The sequence below is a fragment of the Myiozetetes cayanensis genome, unplaced genomic scaffold (assembly GCF_022539395.1).
Source record: "Myiozetetes cayanensis isolate MyiCay16 unplaced genomic scaffold, myiCay2020 scf10, whole genome shotgun sequence".
Taxonomy (NCBI): domain Eukaryota; kingdom Metazoa; phylum Chordata; class Aves; order Passeriformes; family Tyrannidae; genus Myiozetetes; species Myiozetetes cayanensis.
In genome coordinates this window covers 2320372-2339543 of record NW_026086605.1, presented here as the reverse complement: position 1 = coordinate 2339543, position 19172 = coordinate 2320372, and the positions used below count along the sequence as shown (strand labels likewise).

General features: G+C 40.8%; 1 protein-coding gene across 7 annotated transcripts in view; it reads left to right on the top strand.

The window, feature by feature from the left end:
• Positions 1-19172, top strand: part of ATE1 (arginyltransferase 1) — a 72607-nt gene that overhangs the window by 32979 nt on the left and 20456 nt on the right. For all 7 annotated transcript variants that reach the window (XR_007631501.1, XR_007631500.1, XM_050336031.1 and 4 more), the window contains one exon: positions 14698-14818. Coding sequence is in view for 5 of the 7 variants with exons in the window: in XM_050336031.1 (XP_050191988.1) it covers positions 14698-14818 (121 nt within the window). In the remaining 2 variants the exon portion in view is untranslated. The remainder of the gene's footprint in view (positions 1-14697; positions 14819-19172) is intronic.

The window sequence follows — 19172 nt, the reverse complement described above, 5'->3', positions numbered from 1 at the left end:
AGGAGCAAAATATTTTTGTTGCAACTCCTTTAAAGCTTTTTCTTAATCTAATAAAATCAGTTCCCAAAGGCTTTCTAAGGTTACCTTACCCAGTGGAGAACTGAGACCTTGGTGAATTGTTGTCTTCTGAGTGTGAAGTAAAAAACAAAACAAAAAAAAACAACCTCCCTTGCTGTTTCCAGACACTGCCCCAAGGTTTCTGCTGGCCCTGGGAGACTTAACCACTGCCAAAAACTTTATTTAGTTGAGTTGTTTGCATCTGAGTAACTGAACTGTTCTAAAAGGAATGGCTGAGAGTGTTCAGAGTGGTCATTTGCCGTGTTAGGCGTGTCGGATAATTTGGGGATTCTTACCAGAGAAATTTCAAGGGAGTAGATAGTCTTTTTTCACAGCATATGATACTGTTTGCTTCCTTCCCTGTTCTTGTTGGGAATAAAAAGGTTTTCACAAGTAACACTGAACTGGAATGGCACAAAAAAAAAAAAGGGTATGAAAACGACTCCATTGTCAATTAATTGAAGAAGGATGGGATCGTGGAGCAAAAGTACACAGGACCCAAATTCCCTGTTCATCCCAACAGAAAATGGGCTGTTGTTCTATGAATGACCAGAAGACAAGATGAGCTTTTTGTTCCACTGATCTATTTTATTTATTTATTTATTTAAGCTATTAAGGCTAGTGTTCTCAAGGGCTGCTTAATGCTAATATGGTCACTATGGTTGATCCATGAGACATTTTACGATTTTTTTTTTTGTTTTAATGCATTCTTTCTATTTTAGTCTTTACCAGTTGCGTGGCTTGCTATTAATTGCATTTAATTCTCTTCCATTAAGGAAAGATAATCTCTCTTCCAGGAGAGCTCAGTTTGAAAGGCCTGACCGAAACTTGATTGTGGAAGATAAATTTGTTCCTTTTTTCAGAACTGTATATTTATTTGCTGTTTAGTGCTGGTGATGGTTTAATGGATTTAGAAGCACAACATAATTTTCTATCAGTGGAGGGTTATAAAGAAACTGAATTTTCAATGTCTTCTTGATTGCATTGATGGCTTGTTAGTCCTTAAATGCCTGCAATGACAGCCCCACCTTCAGATGTTTTAAACGAGAGTTCATTTACCTGCTTTACTTCTGATGTGGGAAGAAACTGGAGTGATGAGCTGAGAAAAAAGGTACTAATATTCCTCAAGACAATAGTATCAAGTTGGAGAAGCTGTAAACTGTTATGAAAACATCTAAAGTCTTGTACCCCACTGACTAAATTCTGTGTAAAGTGGCCTTTTTTCATCTTTTTGCCTCTCTGGTGGTTTTGTCTTTAAAGCAAAACCAAAGCAGAAAAAGTGTGAACCTTCTCCTGAGAGGCTCTTAAAACTCCAGATATTGTTCCTTCCCTGAGATTTATGAGTTCTTTCTGGGTTTTTGGCCAAATCTGCAGGAGTGGTGGTGAGCTGGAACGTGCCAGGCTTCTGCCAAGCCTCATCCTCCCAGTATCCTCCCAGTATCCTCCCAGTTCCAGCTGTGCTGCTGCACCTTGGAACAGCCTCAGGTGCCACCCAGGCAGGACAGGAGGCAGAAACATCTTTGGCCACTGCCCTTTAGACGTGTAGATCTGGATTAAATTTCCTTTGCCCCAAATTTACTAAAGTTTTAGTCATTTAAACTTGTATTTTGTTATTATTTGTTGGCATATGATGCTTAGCACGCAGATGTTTATAGTACTTTGTCCTGTCTTTTGAAAGTGTGTTAAAAGTGCATGGAAGTGCATAAAGCTGCTTTCACCTGTCAAGATATACATGCACACAAGTGCAGGATGGAGCTTTACTGATTTTCAAATAAAGCAAGGTGATTGCCTGGGCAGTTTTTAATTATTTTAACTCTGCAAAGAGAGGGCTGTAAAATGTTAGAACGTCAACCAAGTGCTTGACTTCTCTAAGTGCAGTTCTAATTTTCACCCTCCCCTGATCCTGTATTGGGGTGTGTGTTTAATACAGCCCTGAATTACCAGGTTTTGGTAAGATCAGGATTTAATCTATAATATAGTGTAGTTACTGATTGCAGCCCATTTGCCTTCGAGCTCATTTTTCAATGTGAAGGTGATTATAAAGCAAAGCTTACAAACATCTGGCACTAAGAGAAAACTGAAGTGCTGATGTTTCAGCTCAAAGGCTTTGGGGATGTATAACGTTAAACAGCCTGTTTTCCTAAACATGCAAGTGGACACCTGTGTACCTTTAAATGGCAGTAATTCAGGTGAAAGCAGAATGGTGAACACGTTCTGATTGACCACCAGGATGGTGTTGGGCACTAGGACAGAGCCCTCGAGCGTGCCCATGTGCACTGTCAGGCATTGCTGCTGGATGCAAAGCTGCATGCAGAACGACTGCCACGAAATTTCCCACCGTGATTTCATTTTGCTCAGCTTTGCATGATAAAAATGAACTTACTTGACAAGAATTTCTGCATGTAAGTTTAATATTTTGTTTATAATTAAGGAGAGACAATTTATTAACATGAGGAGGAGTTTGAAAACAAGTCAATGTCAAAAAGAATGTATTGAAAGGAGGAATTGTTTTTGCTATAGTATGTTCTCAGTCAGTTATGATTCTCTGCAAAGGAGCTTAACCAAAATTCAATGCACCTCTACCTAGCCATGTTTTCTGTGTCTGATCCCTACATTTGTTTAGTGTTCCTGTGTTTGGATTCTTTCCCCAGTTTCTTATAATTAGCATGGTCCCAGAGGGAATGTATTGAAGCCCAGAAACTCTGGACCTCTCTCAGTTCAGTATTTCTCCTGACAACTAATGTGGCTACAGCCTGGTTTGGGATTTGGAGTGTTCAGGCAGAGAACAAAAGAGAAGAAAGCCAAACAACCCCATCCTGGGCTGCATCAACAGCAGTGTGGGCAGCAGGTGAGGGAGGGGATTCTGCCCCTCTGCCCCCTCAGGTGAGATCCCACCTGCTGGAAGCACAGGAAGGACATGGAGCTGCTGGAATGAGTCCAGAGGAGGCCACAAAGATGATCAGGAGGATGGAGCAGCTCTGCTCTGGAGCCAGGCTAGGAGAGCTGGGGGTGTTCACCTGGAGAAAAGAAGGCTCCAGGGAAACCTGAGAGCCCCTTGCAGGGCATAAAGGGGCTCCAGGAGAGCTGGAGAGGGACTGGGGACAAGGACATGGAGCGATGGGACAAGGGGGAATGGCTTCAGACTGCCAGAGGGCAGGATTAGATGGGATATTGGGACAAAGTTGTTCCCTGTGAGGGTGGTGAGGCCCTGGCACAGGGTGCCCAGAGAAGCTGTGGCTGCCCCTGGATCCCTGGAAGTGTCCAAGGCCAGGTTGAACGGAGCTTGGAGCAACCTGGGCTAGTGGAAGGTGTCCCTGCCCATGACTGGGAGGTTGGAACAGGATTATCTTTAAGGTCCCTTCCCACCCAAACCATTCCATGGTTCTGTGATTCCAAGATGATGGGAAGCTGGCAGGGGCTGTGGTGGCAGTTCAGATTCTTGCAGCACTAGGGCTGTTGTCTCTCTGGGGGGATATCTGTGTGGGATGTGGGGTGAACGTGGCGCTGCCTCACTTGGCACATTCCTGGTTTGGGAGGCCACTTGCCATCTCTTCTGTGGTGGCAAAACCGACCTGTTTTTGCAGTGAAGGCTTTGTCCCATCAGTGCTGGCCGGGGTTCAGGAGTGTGAGCTCCACATGCCGAGCTGGTCCCAAGGTGAGGTCGGATGCTCTCCTGCTGGGAGCGGACTCCTCGGAGAGCACAGAGGGGCTTTGTTTACGAGTTCTCCTCTCCCAGAAAACAAAGCAAGCTTGTTTAACAAACACTTGACAAACGAAACGGACCTAAAATTAGAATGCTTATTTCATGAATGGAAGCTCACTATGAAAATAAACATTTCTGAGGACAATAGAAGAGACTTCTTTTAGAGCGCATGTGTTTCGATGGTCCAGAATTCCTGTGCAGATACTTGTTGATCTTTTGTACAGATAGCTCTTGCTTTACGTGCTGTTAAGGATTAAGTTCTAACACATGCTTGGAACGCTGTGGTAATGTGAGCCTTCTTGTTTATTTATTCAGGTTTTTAATCTGCAGATGTAAGGGAGACAAGTAGGTTTAGGTTTTTTTGGCAGAGGTGGCTCACTCAGTCTGGTGATATAAATTGTAGGCCCTTAGAGACTGAGATCTATCTTGCCTTGCTGTCTCCTTCAGGTTTCTAGTCTGAATTACATCTTTTTGTGTGTCTTAAGGATACATTAACTTGAATTTCACAATATTATTTATTCAAAAGCCTGCTAAATTGTTTTTACTGATAAACTTTGCTGTTGTCTCCCCTTTGTCCTACAGTTTTACTCTTCTATCCTGAAATTGCTGTTAGCACCTATTTGTGTGTATGTGCCACTGTTGTTGAGGTTGTTTCTTCAGTACTGAGCAATGGATATTTCTGTGATGGATGACTAAATTATTTGACTTTTACTAGTTTTATTATTGTTGGACCTAAAAAACCCCCTTGTCTAGTGTACTATATATTGATAGCCTTGAAGTTAAAAATCTTGTACTTTTCTGAATTCTAGATTTCAGAATATTATTTCTTGCTCTTAGATGTATGAAAGCAAATGAAACGAAAAGCAAACAGAAATGAAAAAAAGCTGGAATGGCAATTTTTGGAGTGACATTGCTTTTCAACCTGATTTAGTGGCCTAAAGCCTGTAAATGCTTTTGAAAATCCCACATAGCATATCTTAATCTAAAGCCAACATCACGCATCTGAATTCTTAATTAGGAGTGTATTTCAACCTGTGAATATCAGTGTCTCACCATTTGCAGGGCTGTCAATTAGCCTGGTATTTATTATGTCTCGAAATGCTCCACGGGCTGAGTCGGTAGCTGGGGCGCGAAGGTGAAACGTGGAGTTATTTATTCAGTGTAAGGCTACCACCAGCCCAGACTTCCTTGGGTAGGTCTCGTTTTCTTGCCCTCAGAGTCTGGTCTGCACGGATTTTTGGCAAGTTGTGTGTGGTTTTGGCTGGGTTTTGTGAAACCAGAGGCTGGAGCAGGACTGTGGGGGAGTCTGGTAGCGGAGTGGTGTTCCCGGTGGTGAGATGGGTCTGGGCAGCCACGGAGGAGTCTGACCCATCAGGCTGAGCAGAACAAGGGGCTCTGAGTGTTTGGGGGCTGGTGAGGGGTTGGGTGGGATGAAGGGTTGGGTTTTGGAAGCTGTGGGGCTCCAGGGATAACTCTTGAGAGTCATTGGAAGAGACGGGAAGAGCTTGGGCACCGCTGAGCGCTGGTGGCTCCCAGGAAAATGGGCTTGGAAGTAACCCCAGAACTGTGATGGGAGTTCTGAAGGTCGACATTCAGGCAAGGAATTGCCAAAAACATTCAAAATTGAGGGGCAGGGAGAAACACAGGTTTCCATGTGCCCTGTTGGTGCTGAGTCCTGAACATTTGTATGCAGAAGCCGAGAATGTGCAGTTGGATTAAGCTGCAAGAGCAATGCATGGATAAAAAGAGGAAACTGGAGACTCCATGGACACCTGAAAAGTAAATATATAGTTCACCCCCTTTCCTCTTGTGTTGTCCTTTAGATTTGTGGTGTTAAAAGGTGAGAAAAACCACACTGAGGTGAGTTATGTGAGTAAGAGCAGCGGGTTTCACATCATAATTTCTTGTAATTATCATGAAAGATTAAAAACGTTGGTTTCCTCTTTGGCACGTCATAACCAGTGTCAATGTTTTTATAAAATAAAAATAAAAAATTATCCACCCTGCCTTCACACCCATTTTTGTCGGGCTGATGCTCTAGTTGTGGTGAATTTTTGATTTTTTTGGTTCCCTGTGCAGTTGTATAAAAAAACAAAAAAAAAAATATAAACCACATTCACTTTCATTGAAATTCTGTCAATTTAATTTTGTGTTTGTCTGTGAGATAAAGATGGTGTGTAGTGTTTTTACTTTGATAACTACATAGTAGAACCCTCTTTGACAGGGAATTCATTTTGCTTTCCTGTGGAATATGTCTGTGAGTTACAGAGGAATGCTGTTCTTTTAGATATGACTCCAGCTCTGAGGTATTAATGGATGTTTAAATCTATTTGAGATCAGTGTGACAATTCTGTGTCTGCAAAGCGTGTGTATGATCTATTAGGTTGTGAATATTTTCCCCTATAATTACTTCACTTTGTGTTAAATACAAGAAAATAAACTTCAAAACTTAATTCCATACATTTAATTTAACGAGCTCAAAAAATACTGTCGGTTTATGGCAGCCCTTCAAGAGAAGGATGTGGGATCCACATGATTGAAACAATTCTTTTTCTTTTCTTTTTCTCTTTTTTTTTTTTTCTCCTCCTTTTGCTTCTCACAGCTGCCAAAATAAACTCCTTTTGAGATAGACCTAAGTCAACAAGAGTTGGTGTGTCTCTAATGAAGCATTCCTCCTGAGGCCCCTACTTGGGTTTTTATCTTTTGGCCATAGTTTTTTGGCTTTTTTTTTTTTTAGTCTCACTTTCCAAGTTAATGCTGGGATCTCCTTAAGAATTTCTGCTGCAGATTCAAAGTAAACAAGTTCCATTTCAGGAATCATAAGATTTTTATTCCCCTGAGCTCTTTGATTTTTTTTTTTTGTAGTAAAAGGACAATGCATATCACATTTTCTTCTGTAACATACTTTAAAAAAAAATCAAGTTGTTGAAACAGTTGGCTAAAATTCAGGGAATAATAATAATCCTCAAATGTACAAGCTTAACTCTTCTTGTTGTTTTCTACTCAAGTTTTCTCAAACTGTGCTATTCCTTTTTTTAGCATTCTCAAGTAGCTTCTCTATGGCCAAGGTGTATCTTAGCTTCCACCTTCAGAAGAATATCTGGGTGGTACCATCTTTAATTAGCTTGTTCTCAACTGAGCTCTTAATGGCCATCTCCAGTAAATGTTAGCTGAATTTAAATATTTTATTGGAAATCACGGAATAATTCTTCCTGTAAAATGTTTTGAACCCAAAGCTCTTTGAGTTCACGGGGAAACTCAATCTCTGGATGTGCACAAATGCACCTTGAATTAGGAATATTCTGTGCAATCTCAATCTTGGGTTGATGTCTCTGCTCTGCCAGTTTAGTACTGCTGTTACTAAATATTAATGAATCGGATAAAATGGCAATATTTGAAGCTGTGCAGTGTTTGGATGTTCTTGGTGGCGGTCTCTGGAATTCCAGCTGGGAATTTCAACCAGTGGAGTTTTCCTCTAAGTACCATCTCATGTCAGGGTCTTATTTTTGTGCATCCAGCACAAAGTTTATGTAACAGCATTGAAAGCTAAACTTAGTTTCAATAGTCTATTTTAATAAAATGCCATTGTGTACAGCACAGATTGGCAGATCTAAACAAAAAAATAGAAATAACACTGAAAAAGGGAAAGGAACCTTGGGAAATGTGAAGAAGGCAAAATAGATACATCAGGAGTATGTAAAAGTAATTAGAAAACATGCTTAAAAAGTGACCCCAATTTTATGTAAACTTCTTTTGAGTAGCTCCATGCTTGTAATGTTTCTCTTTGTTTCTCACTTCCAGGAGTTGATTTCATGCTTGTCTGTCATTTGGATGTTATTATTTCAGCTTTGGATAAACAGTCAACCAACTTAGGGCACTTCAGAATCCATAAATTTGCTGTTCCCGTCATCCAAAGTCTGGAGCCAGGGTACAATAGCAGTTCCAGGGTGAATAATGCACCTTCTTGGTCTGGAAGGGACCATTTGTGGTGTTTGTTGTGTGAAACACCTTCAATGTGGCAAATTTAACTGAAAATTAAAAGCTTAATCTAACCAGGGAAAGCTACTAAAATGTCAGAATCGTAAATACCAAACTTGTCTGTGTGCATCTGTCCATCTTCCTTAGAGAAAAAGGAGTAAGAGGGGGGAGTGGGAACAGGCCCAGCTATTTCATGTCCTGTGTCCCAGTTCAGAAGTGGTTCTGTGCACTGGACACACCCACTGGCTGGAGTAGATCTCCAAATGCAAAGAACAGGAACATAAAATACTGATAACTGCCCCCTCAAAGGTTACCTGTAAATTATCTTCATAAGTATTCATTTAAATAGCATGGGTCTATCCAGTTGTCAAGGAGATGATAAAAGTGTAGTTTTTATGATGCAATTCCTGAAAATACAGATTTTTTTTTTTCCTTCTCAGTGAGATTTAAAATAAACCTAATTTAACTCCATTTTTGTGGAGGGCTAAGAGCATGTAGGCAGTTAATGGCCAAATAATTGCATGGTAGTTGTAGGATATTGAGCATGAAACTTGGCTGCCTTCCTTTTTGACTTTTACTCATTATCTTAATCTGTTTTACACTTACCTGAAATATTTTATTTGCCTGAAGGACACTCTGGAAACCTTCTGAAACACTTTTTTTTTTTTTTTTTTTTAATGTAGTGAACAACTAAGTATGAATATATAGGCAATAATTGTAGGAAATTATTTGTTTCCTACGGGTTATATGACATCCAAAACCAAATGTCAGAAGTGTTTTAGCATGAACTTTTCATCAGTTTATGATTAGTTATTTCTGTAAATACTCTACATGGAACTGGGAAATAAACAGGAAAGAGGTGAAAGTTGGCAAATTATATACAAATTTGCTTTGAGCAGTCAGTTTAAAGATCCATGAGGCACATTTAGAAAGAAAATACCAAAAACTGTAATGTCATAATCAATTAACTGACCTAAATAAGGGTTGGAACTAGATGATCTTGAAGAAACCTTCCAACCTAAACCATTCTATGATTCCATACTTTATTGGAAATACAACTTCAAATTATATTTACGTTTCACTTGTGGGAAACCAAGAAATGCAGGAGAAGGTGGGTGTTTGCTCTGAGTTTCCATGCTTGGGGTGCCTTGGGGGGCACCTTAGAACTCCCTGGCTGCCTGTAAAATTCCCATTACACTGGTTTTGTGCCTGTGCTGATGTAATGAAAAGAATGAGAATCAGCCCAGCTTTCTGAAGAGCAAACCCTTCATGTACTTCTCTAAAGTTGTTGGAGTTCTGTGAGCTACGAAATGAATTTTTGGTTATTATGTGTAACATCTTTTAAGGATTACAACTCATTATTCTTCAATAAAACAGAAAGATGGCTGAGCTCTCCAAAAAATGCACCCCTGGGGTCCTAAAAACGTGGAGTGTGTAATTAATTCAGAGTTTGAAGTTGGGATAAAATCAGCAGGTTTGATCCTGGCACTGGAGCACCGGGCAGGCTGTTCACACGTGGGGGAGCCTGTGGTGAAACCCAGGGTGTCACTCGGTCATTGAGTTACCTAATGATGGAACTCCTCTTTGGTCCCTATTTTCTTGTGTGCTGAATGCTTTTTGGTGATAAATCCCGAGCCTCCAACCATCTCCCAGGGCTAAATAGAACTACTTGCTTTGTGTCTGTTACCGAAGGGGTTTTTATTTGTTTAAAAAGATTCTTAAAACAGCGACCGCGAGGCGGGAGCGACTTTGTGTAGGTAGTTTTTGGGGTGAGGTTGTTGCTTTCCTGAAGTCTTTTAAGGCCTTCCACAGATGGAGGCCACGTGAGTGGCTGTGGACAGTTGGAAGCACGGAGGGATTGGGGTGTCCAGCTCTTTGTCCCAGCGCCGCCCTCGCAAGCGCGGCAGTTCGAGTTACCGGCAAAGGGCTCTCCTGGGGATCCACAAAGTCTTAATTCTGTTTGTGTAATGAAATCAGGGAGCAAAGGGCCTGCTGTAGGACTTTGCTGGTGGGATTCCAGCGGGGTTGTCTTTCAGTGGAAGGGCTGAAAGTGCTCTCTTAGTGGAAGGCTGTCGTGCTCTCCCAGTCGCGTGGGTCACCATGGGTAGCTCGGGCTCGCTTTGTTTATGTAGCCAGAACATTTCTTTTTAAGCATCTGGCTGGAAATAGAGGTGAAGGCAGTTTTGATTCACTTTTAATAAAAGATCAATGCCTTTATTGTGAAAAAATAGAATGCAGATGTAAGGCTGCTCCCGATAAAAGAATTAAATGTGTGTTTGACCTTCCTGTTTTGTTTTTTCAGTGCTACTGGTGCTTGACCTTCTTCGTTTTCAAGACTATTGTCTTTCTTGGTAGTTTTACATTTTAAATTTTACTTAGACTACAAAAACAAACTCTGCTGGTGTTTTTCATCTCAAGTGCTTACCAAATCCCTCAGATTTCACAAAATATTTAAAAAGTAATCTCCAGACTGAAGTCTCATTAAAACCTTTGCCCTTCCTGTGGAACAAAAGTTCAGAGAAGTTCTGGCCGATTCTAATTTGGAAACTGTAAAACAAAAAACATCACGGTGTGAAATATTAATTTAGGCTTGGCAGCCTCACTGTAAAATTTATTTCCAGAAGCTTCCAATTAAAAGGCAGCATGTCTAATTGTGTAAGAGAAAGCACCTTGAAGGCTCTTATATTATGTAGGAGGAAAAATGAAGGTGTTTTTTTGTTAACCAAGCAGTCACATTTATGTTGCAGTGAGCTGACTTGGTAGAAGAAACCATGTACTCAGGAATTTCTTAGCCATACTGATTTTCAGTATTGCTTTTTAATGAAGCTATCTGATAGATTAGTCAGGTATTTATTTTTTTGTTTTCTTTGTACAGAGTGGTTTGGGTTGGAAGGGACCTTAAAGCCCATCCCATCCCATCCCACCCCCTGCCACGGGCAGGGACACCTTCCACTAGCCCAGGGTGCTCCAAGCCCCGTCCAACCTGGCCTTGGACACTTCCAGGGATCCAGGGGCAGCCACAGCTTCTCTGGGCAACCTGTGCCAGGGCCTGCCCACCCTTACAGGTCGTCTCTAAAATCATGAGTGACGGGGGGATAAGGCAACAACTGTTCCTGCATTTCTGTCTCAGAGGCAGGAACAAGCTGTAGTTGCAGATGGAAGTGAATCAAAGCAATTGTTCAGGATTATGCAGTGGCAAAATCCATTATTACTGAAATTACCTGGTTCTAGAAGGACCTGCACTGCAAACAGCTGGAAGTCAGGAGTGGACTGGCAGAGTAACACCATGTGCTCATCCTGGCATTTTAATCTTCACTGATTGTTTGCTGCTCATGGTCGTCAGAGATGGGATATTTGGCTGTACCGTGGGCATGGGTATGACCTGCAGTGGCTCTTAGTGGTTCAAAATGTGTTAATATTCTGTCTCAAGAAGGATGTTTTCTGGGTGTCCATAAAAATTTTAAACGGCACCACAAAAAATTTAAATTTTAGGTAAACACACGTTTTTTTGTTTCCAAAAACGTTTCAAAAAAAGCGCATTTTTTTGGTTTGGGTACTCCTGGACAAAATGTAGGTGCACAGAGAGAAATATGTGCAGTTGTTGTGTATTGACAGAGTGCATTTCATCAGCGGGTGGTGTTGGATTTGAGAAGCTGAAACCCGAGAGCAGTGCTTAGGGATGGTCTGTAAGATGATACTTTTTGTTGAAAGTCGTGTAGTTAAATATTCCCAAGATGGTCTGGACAGCTTAAACAGTGCTACTGTGCAAGAGCTTTTATACAGCGGGCTAAAAGACAAGCAAAATGTTTTCAGTTGTGAACTTGTACCATAGACAGAGTGGCTTCTGAAATGAATGCTGATTTCATCTGAAGTCAGGTTTGCAAATCTGATGAAGTTGTGCTGTGATAAATCCCTCTGCAGCAATTCCCTTTAGGAGATCCCCTCTCTGTTTTGGATTTATGTTGTTGTACACTGTGAACCGGCAATATATAGAATAAGAAGGAGTATAAATAGTGTGCTTAGAGGCAATTTTTTAAAGATGACGTAATCGTCTTAGGGTGAGTAATGAAATTTGAGCATTTTTCTTGAAGTGCAGATGCTCCTGCACACGAGGTAGAACCAGTCTGGGTTCTCAGGTTTAGGTGTTTTCACAGTCCAGGAATAAGGGCACAGCGGGGAAAAAATACAAGTTGGATTCATAGTGGTTTGTTTTCATATTGAGGTTTTAAATATTTGGGAGAAAGTAAATATGTTGAGAGTAAGTGCTTATGGAAAGGGTGGTGATGGGGAGGTAAAAAGACATTATTTCATTCAATTTACCAGAATCTGTGGATTCCCTGGTGAATTCTGTCAGTACAGACACACTGCAAATGCTGTTCCTTGGGAAACTCCCCCCCCGTGTTCCTCCCTCCTCTGTGGGGTGAGTCATGGGATGTGGGTTGAACCAGCAGTGTCAATAAAATGCCTTTTCAGGAGCGCTGTCTTACTTCAGGTGTGTTTGTAAACACTTTGAGGAAGGGAGGACATCAAAGGGCATCAGTGGCTCCTTTCATTTTCACCTCTAATTCCGCTGTGTGTCCCAGGTCAGCAGTGCGTCATCCCCACAGCCTCCTGTGTCTTCAGGGAAGATTATTAGCAAGATCCTAAATTTTAGGGGAAGAAAACCTCTAAAGGAAGCCACCTCAGAACTATTGCTTCCTTTTTCTTTCCCAAGTAGGGTATTTTGATGCCCAAAAATAAATACTGAACCTGCAGTGGTAGATTGGATGATCGATTTTTCCTGTTCCTGTGTTGCTCAGTACTAAAGAAGCCCTTTTTATATATAATTATAACCAAACCAATAATACTGCAATGCAGTTAATTTTATATATCCTATTTATGCCAGACTATGACATTATAGATTTAACTGGGAAATTTAGAATGTGGCTGAATGGTGATACAATTTTCATGTGTGGGATTCACAAAGGGGATAAATCTGAAGATGTGGGAGCAGTATTTTTCTAGGAAAACTAAGTGGCTGGGCTGTCTTTGCTGATAGCCATGAGTATGCCCTGGCTACTGGGAAAGACTAATTTGCCACCTTGTATTTTCTGTGCTCTGAAAAATGATTCCTTGGCTGTTTCTGCCCTCTGGGCCACTTGAGAAAATGTCTTTAAATCAAGAAGTATTCATGTTCTGTTTTTTTTAAAATATGACTGAAAAGGCATATTTTTTTTCCCCCCCAAGTCCTTCAATTGTTTCATCTGAGTAGTGGTGGCTAAAAGTGTTCTTCAAGCACCACCTTCACATGCCATTCAATTATTCCTGTTTACAGAGCGTAACGTTTCAAAGTGGTTTATTTAATAATGTCATTTCCATTCTCTGGCTTTAGAGGATTTTCTAAGGCCTTGAGGTTTAAACTTTTGGATGGAAGAATATTGTTTTAATTCAATATAAAAATTGGCCTTTAATTAAAAAAAATAAAAAAATAAAACCAACAACAGTGGTCACCAGTCGGTCCTGAATGTGCTCCAAAGGAGGCAATCAGTCACACAGACCATTTCAGAGAGGTACATCAGGTATTTGACAAGGTTCAACAGCAAACCTGGTTATTTTTATGCGTTTTTTTCATGTGGGCAGTTGTGACTGTTTTTATCAGAGATAATTCTGGTATTTCCTACTCAGCAGTTTACAGCTGGTGGGAAATACATTAAAAAATGTTGGGGTTTTTTTATGTGAATGTTATGAAGAGTCAAACAGTAAGAGTATAAAAAGAATTGAGGATTTCTGCAAACATAAATTGTTTCTTCTGATTCTCCAAAACGAGGTGTTGCTGCATAAGGCTGTCCCTGAAGGAATGTTTTTTTCTCCAGGCTGTACTCAGGATAATTATGTATGTCCCTTCCCAAATATTGCTCAGCTTTGTTCATAATGGAAACTGGAAAAAACCCTGAACTTCATCTCAAGATGATAATCTTGATTACCTGTTTAAAGTAACTGATATGAAGAACTCCTGGTGGCCTGAACTGCAGTCTGACTTCTGATAACACCCAATCTTTTCAATGAGATCCTTCAACTTTTCATTCTATTTACTGTGTGGCTGTTTTTCCAGCTCATACCTGTAATGGATTTGCAATTTAAAGCTTCATTTGATATTGCCACCATATGGCTGTGGATGCTGAGAGGGTATGGACTGAGTGAGTAATGGCTCCAAGATAGATTTGTGACTGAAGTTATAGGCCGCTGAATAATCTTATTTTAAATCAAATGAAGATCTGATTAGAGGAGGTTATTGTTGCTGAGGTGGTGATTTTCTGTGTGGCTAAAGGGAAAATAGTTCTGTCTGTTTAGTTTCTGGGAATGTCTGCAAAGAATATCTTTTTAATAAATCAACAAAAACCGGTGGAATTTCACTAATCATTACCTGTAAGCTAATCCAGGAAAAACTCCATGAATTAAAGTGTTGCTATTTAAGTAGCAATGAACAAAATGCTCCATCACTAATGCAATAAAAGCGTCCTGCTTACTGTTAAGTGAGGGTTTTTTCTATTAGATTTCTTTTTTTTTTTTTTTTTTTTGTCTCCATTATTTGCTAGAATTACCAACACTTGAGATGAGCTGCCTTTGGAGGTGCTGAGTTTTTTAGTGTCGGCACCAGCTCGGCAGAACTCTGGAGGATAAACTTGAAATACAGAGTTTCAGCAAGCAAAGCCAAAACTTCTCTGGTCCATCTTGGCCGTGGTGGAAGTGTGCTATGTTAATTTTACATTTTCATCAAGTGCCAAGGTTAGGTTTGTGTTCCTGAGACGGTGCTGAAAGGACTGAAGCCTGTGATTTCACTGCACACTCATTTGGTGTAGATTAGATTGAAATTATTCCTCCTTCTTTGGAAAAATCTGTAAAGCTGTGGCCAGAGTGTTCTTGTGCAACTGGGTGTGACTGCTGTCTTTCTGATTTTCCCCTTCTTTCCTCCTCCCCAGGGTCAGTACAGGCCCTCTGACCTGCTGTGTCCAGAGACCTACGTGTGGACGCCGATCGAGCAGTGCCTGCCCCTGCTGGAGAACTCCAAGTACTCTCGGTTCAATCAGGATGAAAAAGCAGGTAAAGTTTACCAGGAATGACAGGCCTGGGAGCTGTCTCTCTTCTTACAGTGTATCAGCAGCATCTGCTGCTGCTGCTGCAGCATTCTGGAAACGTGATCTGCGAAATATAAAAAGCGCTAAAATTCACAGCTCCTGCAGCAAACTTGGCAAATGGAGGGCTTTATTTTGTAAGCAGTGCAGATTTGAAGTACATTCTGTTTTAGAGATTATACATAGTTCAAAATAAACACATATTGCTGCCTTTCAGATAATTAGATTTGCTATTCTGGGCACGGACAAAACCAATTAAATAATTGTTCCTCGTAGTCCAGTCAGAGGGATGCATAAAGGAAGGAAATGGGAATCAATACAGGAGAAGCTTAAAGGCTTTTGTTAAGGAACAAAGTGGCAGATTTGGTTTAACAATCTGTCAGTGAATGTGAAAAATACAACCAACAGCAGTAGCACCTTAAACATCTTGAAGTAGATTTATACATTCTGTAATAGATTTATACATTCTGTAAAATATGTGCTTAATGGTTTGCCAGCATAGAATGGTTGAAATTGTCACTGGCCAGCACATAATACAGTAATGCTACTGTAAAATGAGGCAACCAGGTGGAAAAAATACCTGTATTTGCTTTAGTTACTGACTCTCTGGGCTGATGGCAGGTCCCAAGGGAGCTGTGTTAGAGGATGCTTAAAGTGGTGCTTGTGGGGAAAGGGAACCAACTTAACTTTAGTTTTTAACTGGAAATTGCTGAATGTCCTCTTTTTGTAATTTTCTTTCTCCTGTGAATAACAATTGAATGTGGCTGTGGTATTAATCAGAGATGTGTGGTGTTACTCAGCTCAGGGGTATGTAACACCATGGTCTGTTTCAAAACACCAAAATACAGATTTACCTGTCTCTGAGTGACTTTCAACATCTGCTTCTTTCTTTTTCCTTTTTTTTCTTTTACTCTCTTTCCTTTTTCTTTTTTCCCTTTTTGATTTTTTTTACTTTTTGCTGTAGTTTAGTGGGATTTTCCTTCCCTAGACAGTTAACTGTTAAATCCTGGGAGGGCAGGATGTAGATAAATCAAAGGAATTTGAATAGGCTGCTTAATCAGGACTGTGAAGTTCTGGAAGTGCTGTTGAGTTCCTTGCACATCCTGTGCTTGCTACGTGGTTGCTCAACTGCAACACTAATAATAATAATTACAAGAACTACAGCAGCAAAGTTCAAATAAATGTCTAGCCATAGATTATGATTTAAAGTTTTAGAAGCAGAATTACCTGAAGGGTTCTGTGCAAATAGGGAATGTTCTTTAGGGATTGTGGATGTAGCCATGTGATGTGATTGGCAAACAGACTTTTGGGTGCTCGTTGAAAAGAGTATTTATCCCCCAGGGAAAGTCTCAGTGTGTAAGAGACTGAAAAGAGCAGCACATGATCATATCTTGGTCAACCAGAACCATCCTCAGACTGGGGAGAGGAAACTGGAAAGGAATTACAAAGGCAGGAGGAAGAAGGGAGTGGCTTTGGAGGCCAGTGGTGTTCAGGATGCTCTTGGTATCCAGAGAGTGCTAAACTGCTGCCTTTGAAGGTGTTAACCCGGTGCAAGCAGAGGGGCATCCTCATCTCCTCGAGGGTGTGAAACCCCTGTGGCAAACCACGTGTTTGGGCACCGCAGGATGTGAAGCTTTGCATCACTATCAGCACAGAATCTCTCACTGCAGAGGCTGCTGGAGCTGTGACTTGTGTCCTGTGGTTTAAGGAAATTAAAACATAGCTCCACGTTGAAGTGCGCCGGGCCTGCTGCGAGCTGGAAGTCACTGGAGGTTTAAGCAGTTGCCTGCTCCAAGGAAGCCATTTCTCAACAATGAAATCACTTTCCCTCTTAATTCTTTGCTCTCTCCAATAGTCAGCAGTATGAGTTTAATGAAGTTACAGTGAGTTTTAAAGAGAGCAATAGGGGTGATGGTGTGCTTCATTCCTCCTGAGTCAGCTCTCTGTAATACTGTCCATAAGTATGGTTAGAGCAGGTTGTGATTTATCAGGAGTGGGATGTGGAAACTGAGGGCAGTAACCAGATCCACTAAAGGAGTGGGGAAAAACAGTGCAGCCTGCACTGCTGTCTGGGGCAATAAAACAGTCACTGGAAATAGTCATCTTCTAATATTGTCTGTAATGTCAGAATTTCTTAGGCATTACCTCATGGTAGTTTCTTCGTAATTTTCAGCAATTTCTGAATGTGTCTTCCCTCCCTTTAAAAAAAAACCCAAAGAAATTTAGCTAATAAATTTACCAGTTGCAACTTCAGGAGAGAATGTTATGTGCTCTGACCTCTCGAATCTCTGTAATATGAAAGGGATCTTTGAGTATTCATGCACGTTACGTTGCAGCGCTCCTTCCCCTAATCAGATTTATTTTTACTTTTCTGGAGGAAAAGAGAAAAAGGTGCTCAGAAAAAGTAGCCTTTTTTTTTCCTAAGGCACAAGAAAATATTACTTGATATTTGTGGAGGATTTTTTCTTGCTTTTCATTGTGTGGTTGTGTGAAGCTGTAGCATTTTCAAATGCTTTTAGAGTGTATTGTTTGCCACTTCCTTCTTCTCTGACATCTCGTACTTTTATCAACAGCTGGAGAATGAAGAAGAGAGGACAGACAAACTAAACAAAGTCCTTAACTCTTTATACAAGCCAGATAAGTCTTAAGGAAGTGTCTCAGTTAATAACACTTTACTATCCCTACTTACCCTCAAAACACACCAGTCCTACAGAGACAGCAATGAGGTTTTGTCCCAGCAAACACTCGAATTAGGTACTTGAATAAACTGCTGCTAGGCTCTTCATGTGCATTTCCTAAAATGCATTGAAAAACATCAGTTACCTCTGAAAACATTGTACAGAGCAGCATTCAGACAGCATTCATGGGTGGAAGGTCATGTTTGTCAGGTATTTTTGTTTTTATAAACCACCACTTTTGCCTACATTACTCATGCCTCAGAACAGATTTTGTATTTTTGTTGTCTGTTCAGCTTGAAAAATTCAGAAGGTCTGGCATAATCTTACAAATGAGAGAGGTTTATTAGGATTCTGATATGTTTATTATTAACCTGTCACCAGTCATTTACTTACAACTAAATAAGTAGTTAGTGAGATGGGGCACTAACAGAGGGTTTGGATACTGATGCATTCTGGAAATTGAGGTAGTGCTGAACTTCATTTAACAGACCATTAGCTGTAAGTACAGATGGAGATATGCTGAAATAAAAAGAAGTTAATTAAAAGGTTGCTCTGCAGATAAGTACTTGTCTGAGACTTTGACAGCACATGAAACTGATGAGCAAAATTCAGTCACGTGATAGCAGCTGCTGAAATATTCCTGGGCATGATCTGTGTGCCACACTCATTAACTTCCTCCTCTCCAAACTAGTCCTCGGGCTTTTACTTCACTGGTACTTTCACCAACTGCTTTGCCCATGAAACAAAGGCAGTATGGAAAGAATTACAAATAATTTACTTGGAATCCTGGCAATTTTTTTTATCCTTCCACTTCCCATTTTCCCGAGATTAACCCGGTGATGTGTCTTCTCTTTGTAACATCTGTTGAGATTTTCAGTTGGTTGCTCCTGAGAGAAGCCCGTGACAAATGTCTTCATGAAGTACAATCTTTATGAAAATCTACTTTTGGGATGGTAATTAAATTAGTGGGAAACTTCAAATCTCTCTTCCCATCAGCCCTGGACTGTCAAGACTATTAAGAAGCAGCTTCAGATGAGGGCAGATACAATCCAGGTGTAAAAGTGCTTCAAAGCCTTCATAGGTATGGGACTGTGTCATGTAATGTGGGGTGTACACAGTGCCAGCCAGGGGGAACAGGGGACTGTTAGCCCAAGTGAAGAAGCTTGGTGTGAATTTCTAGGACTGGGGTACAGCAGTGTCAGCAGTGGAAGCTGCTCCCCACTCTCCTGTGTCTGCAGGAGCTGTGTGAGCAGAGCTGTGAGTCCTGCAGATCAAAAGGACTTCAGTGCTTTTGCTGCCTTGACTGATTTGTCTGCTGAAGTTGATGAATTGGATAAGCTAATACACATCTGCTCAGCTTCCTGTGTATCCAATAATAGACTGAAATCAAAACGGAATCGAGTGGAATACATCAATTAAAATGAAAGTATTTTCTGCAGCGTTGAAAAATGACACATAACAAAGGCATAACATAGGCTCCTCTGTCTTTGCTTTGTGTGCTCTTAGAGACAAGACAATCTTTGCTGCAGAGAGTGTGGTTAACAGAAACCACAGCGGAGGCAAAAGGATGGGATAAAGAAACAGAGAAGCACTTCTGGGTTGCCTGGTCAATTGTAGCAGTAGACTAAATTATAGCCTATTAAT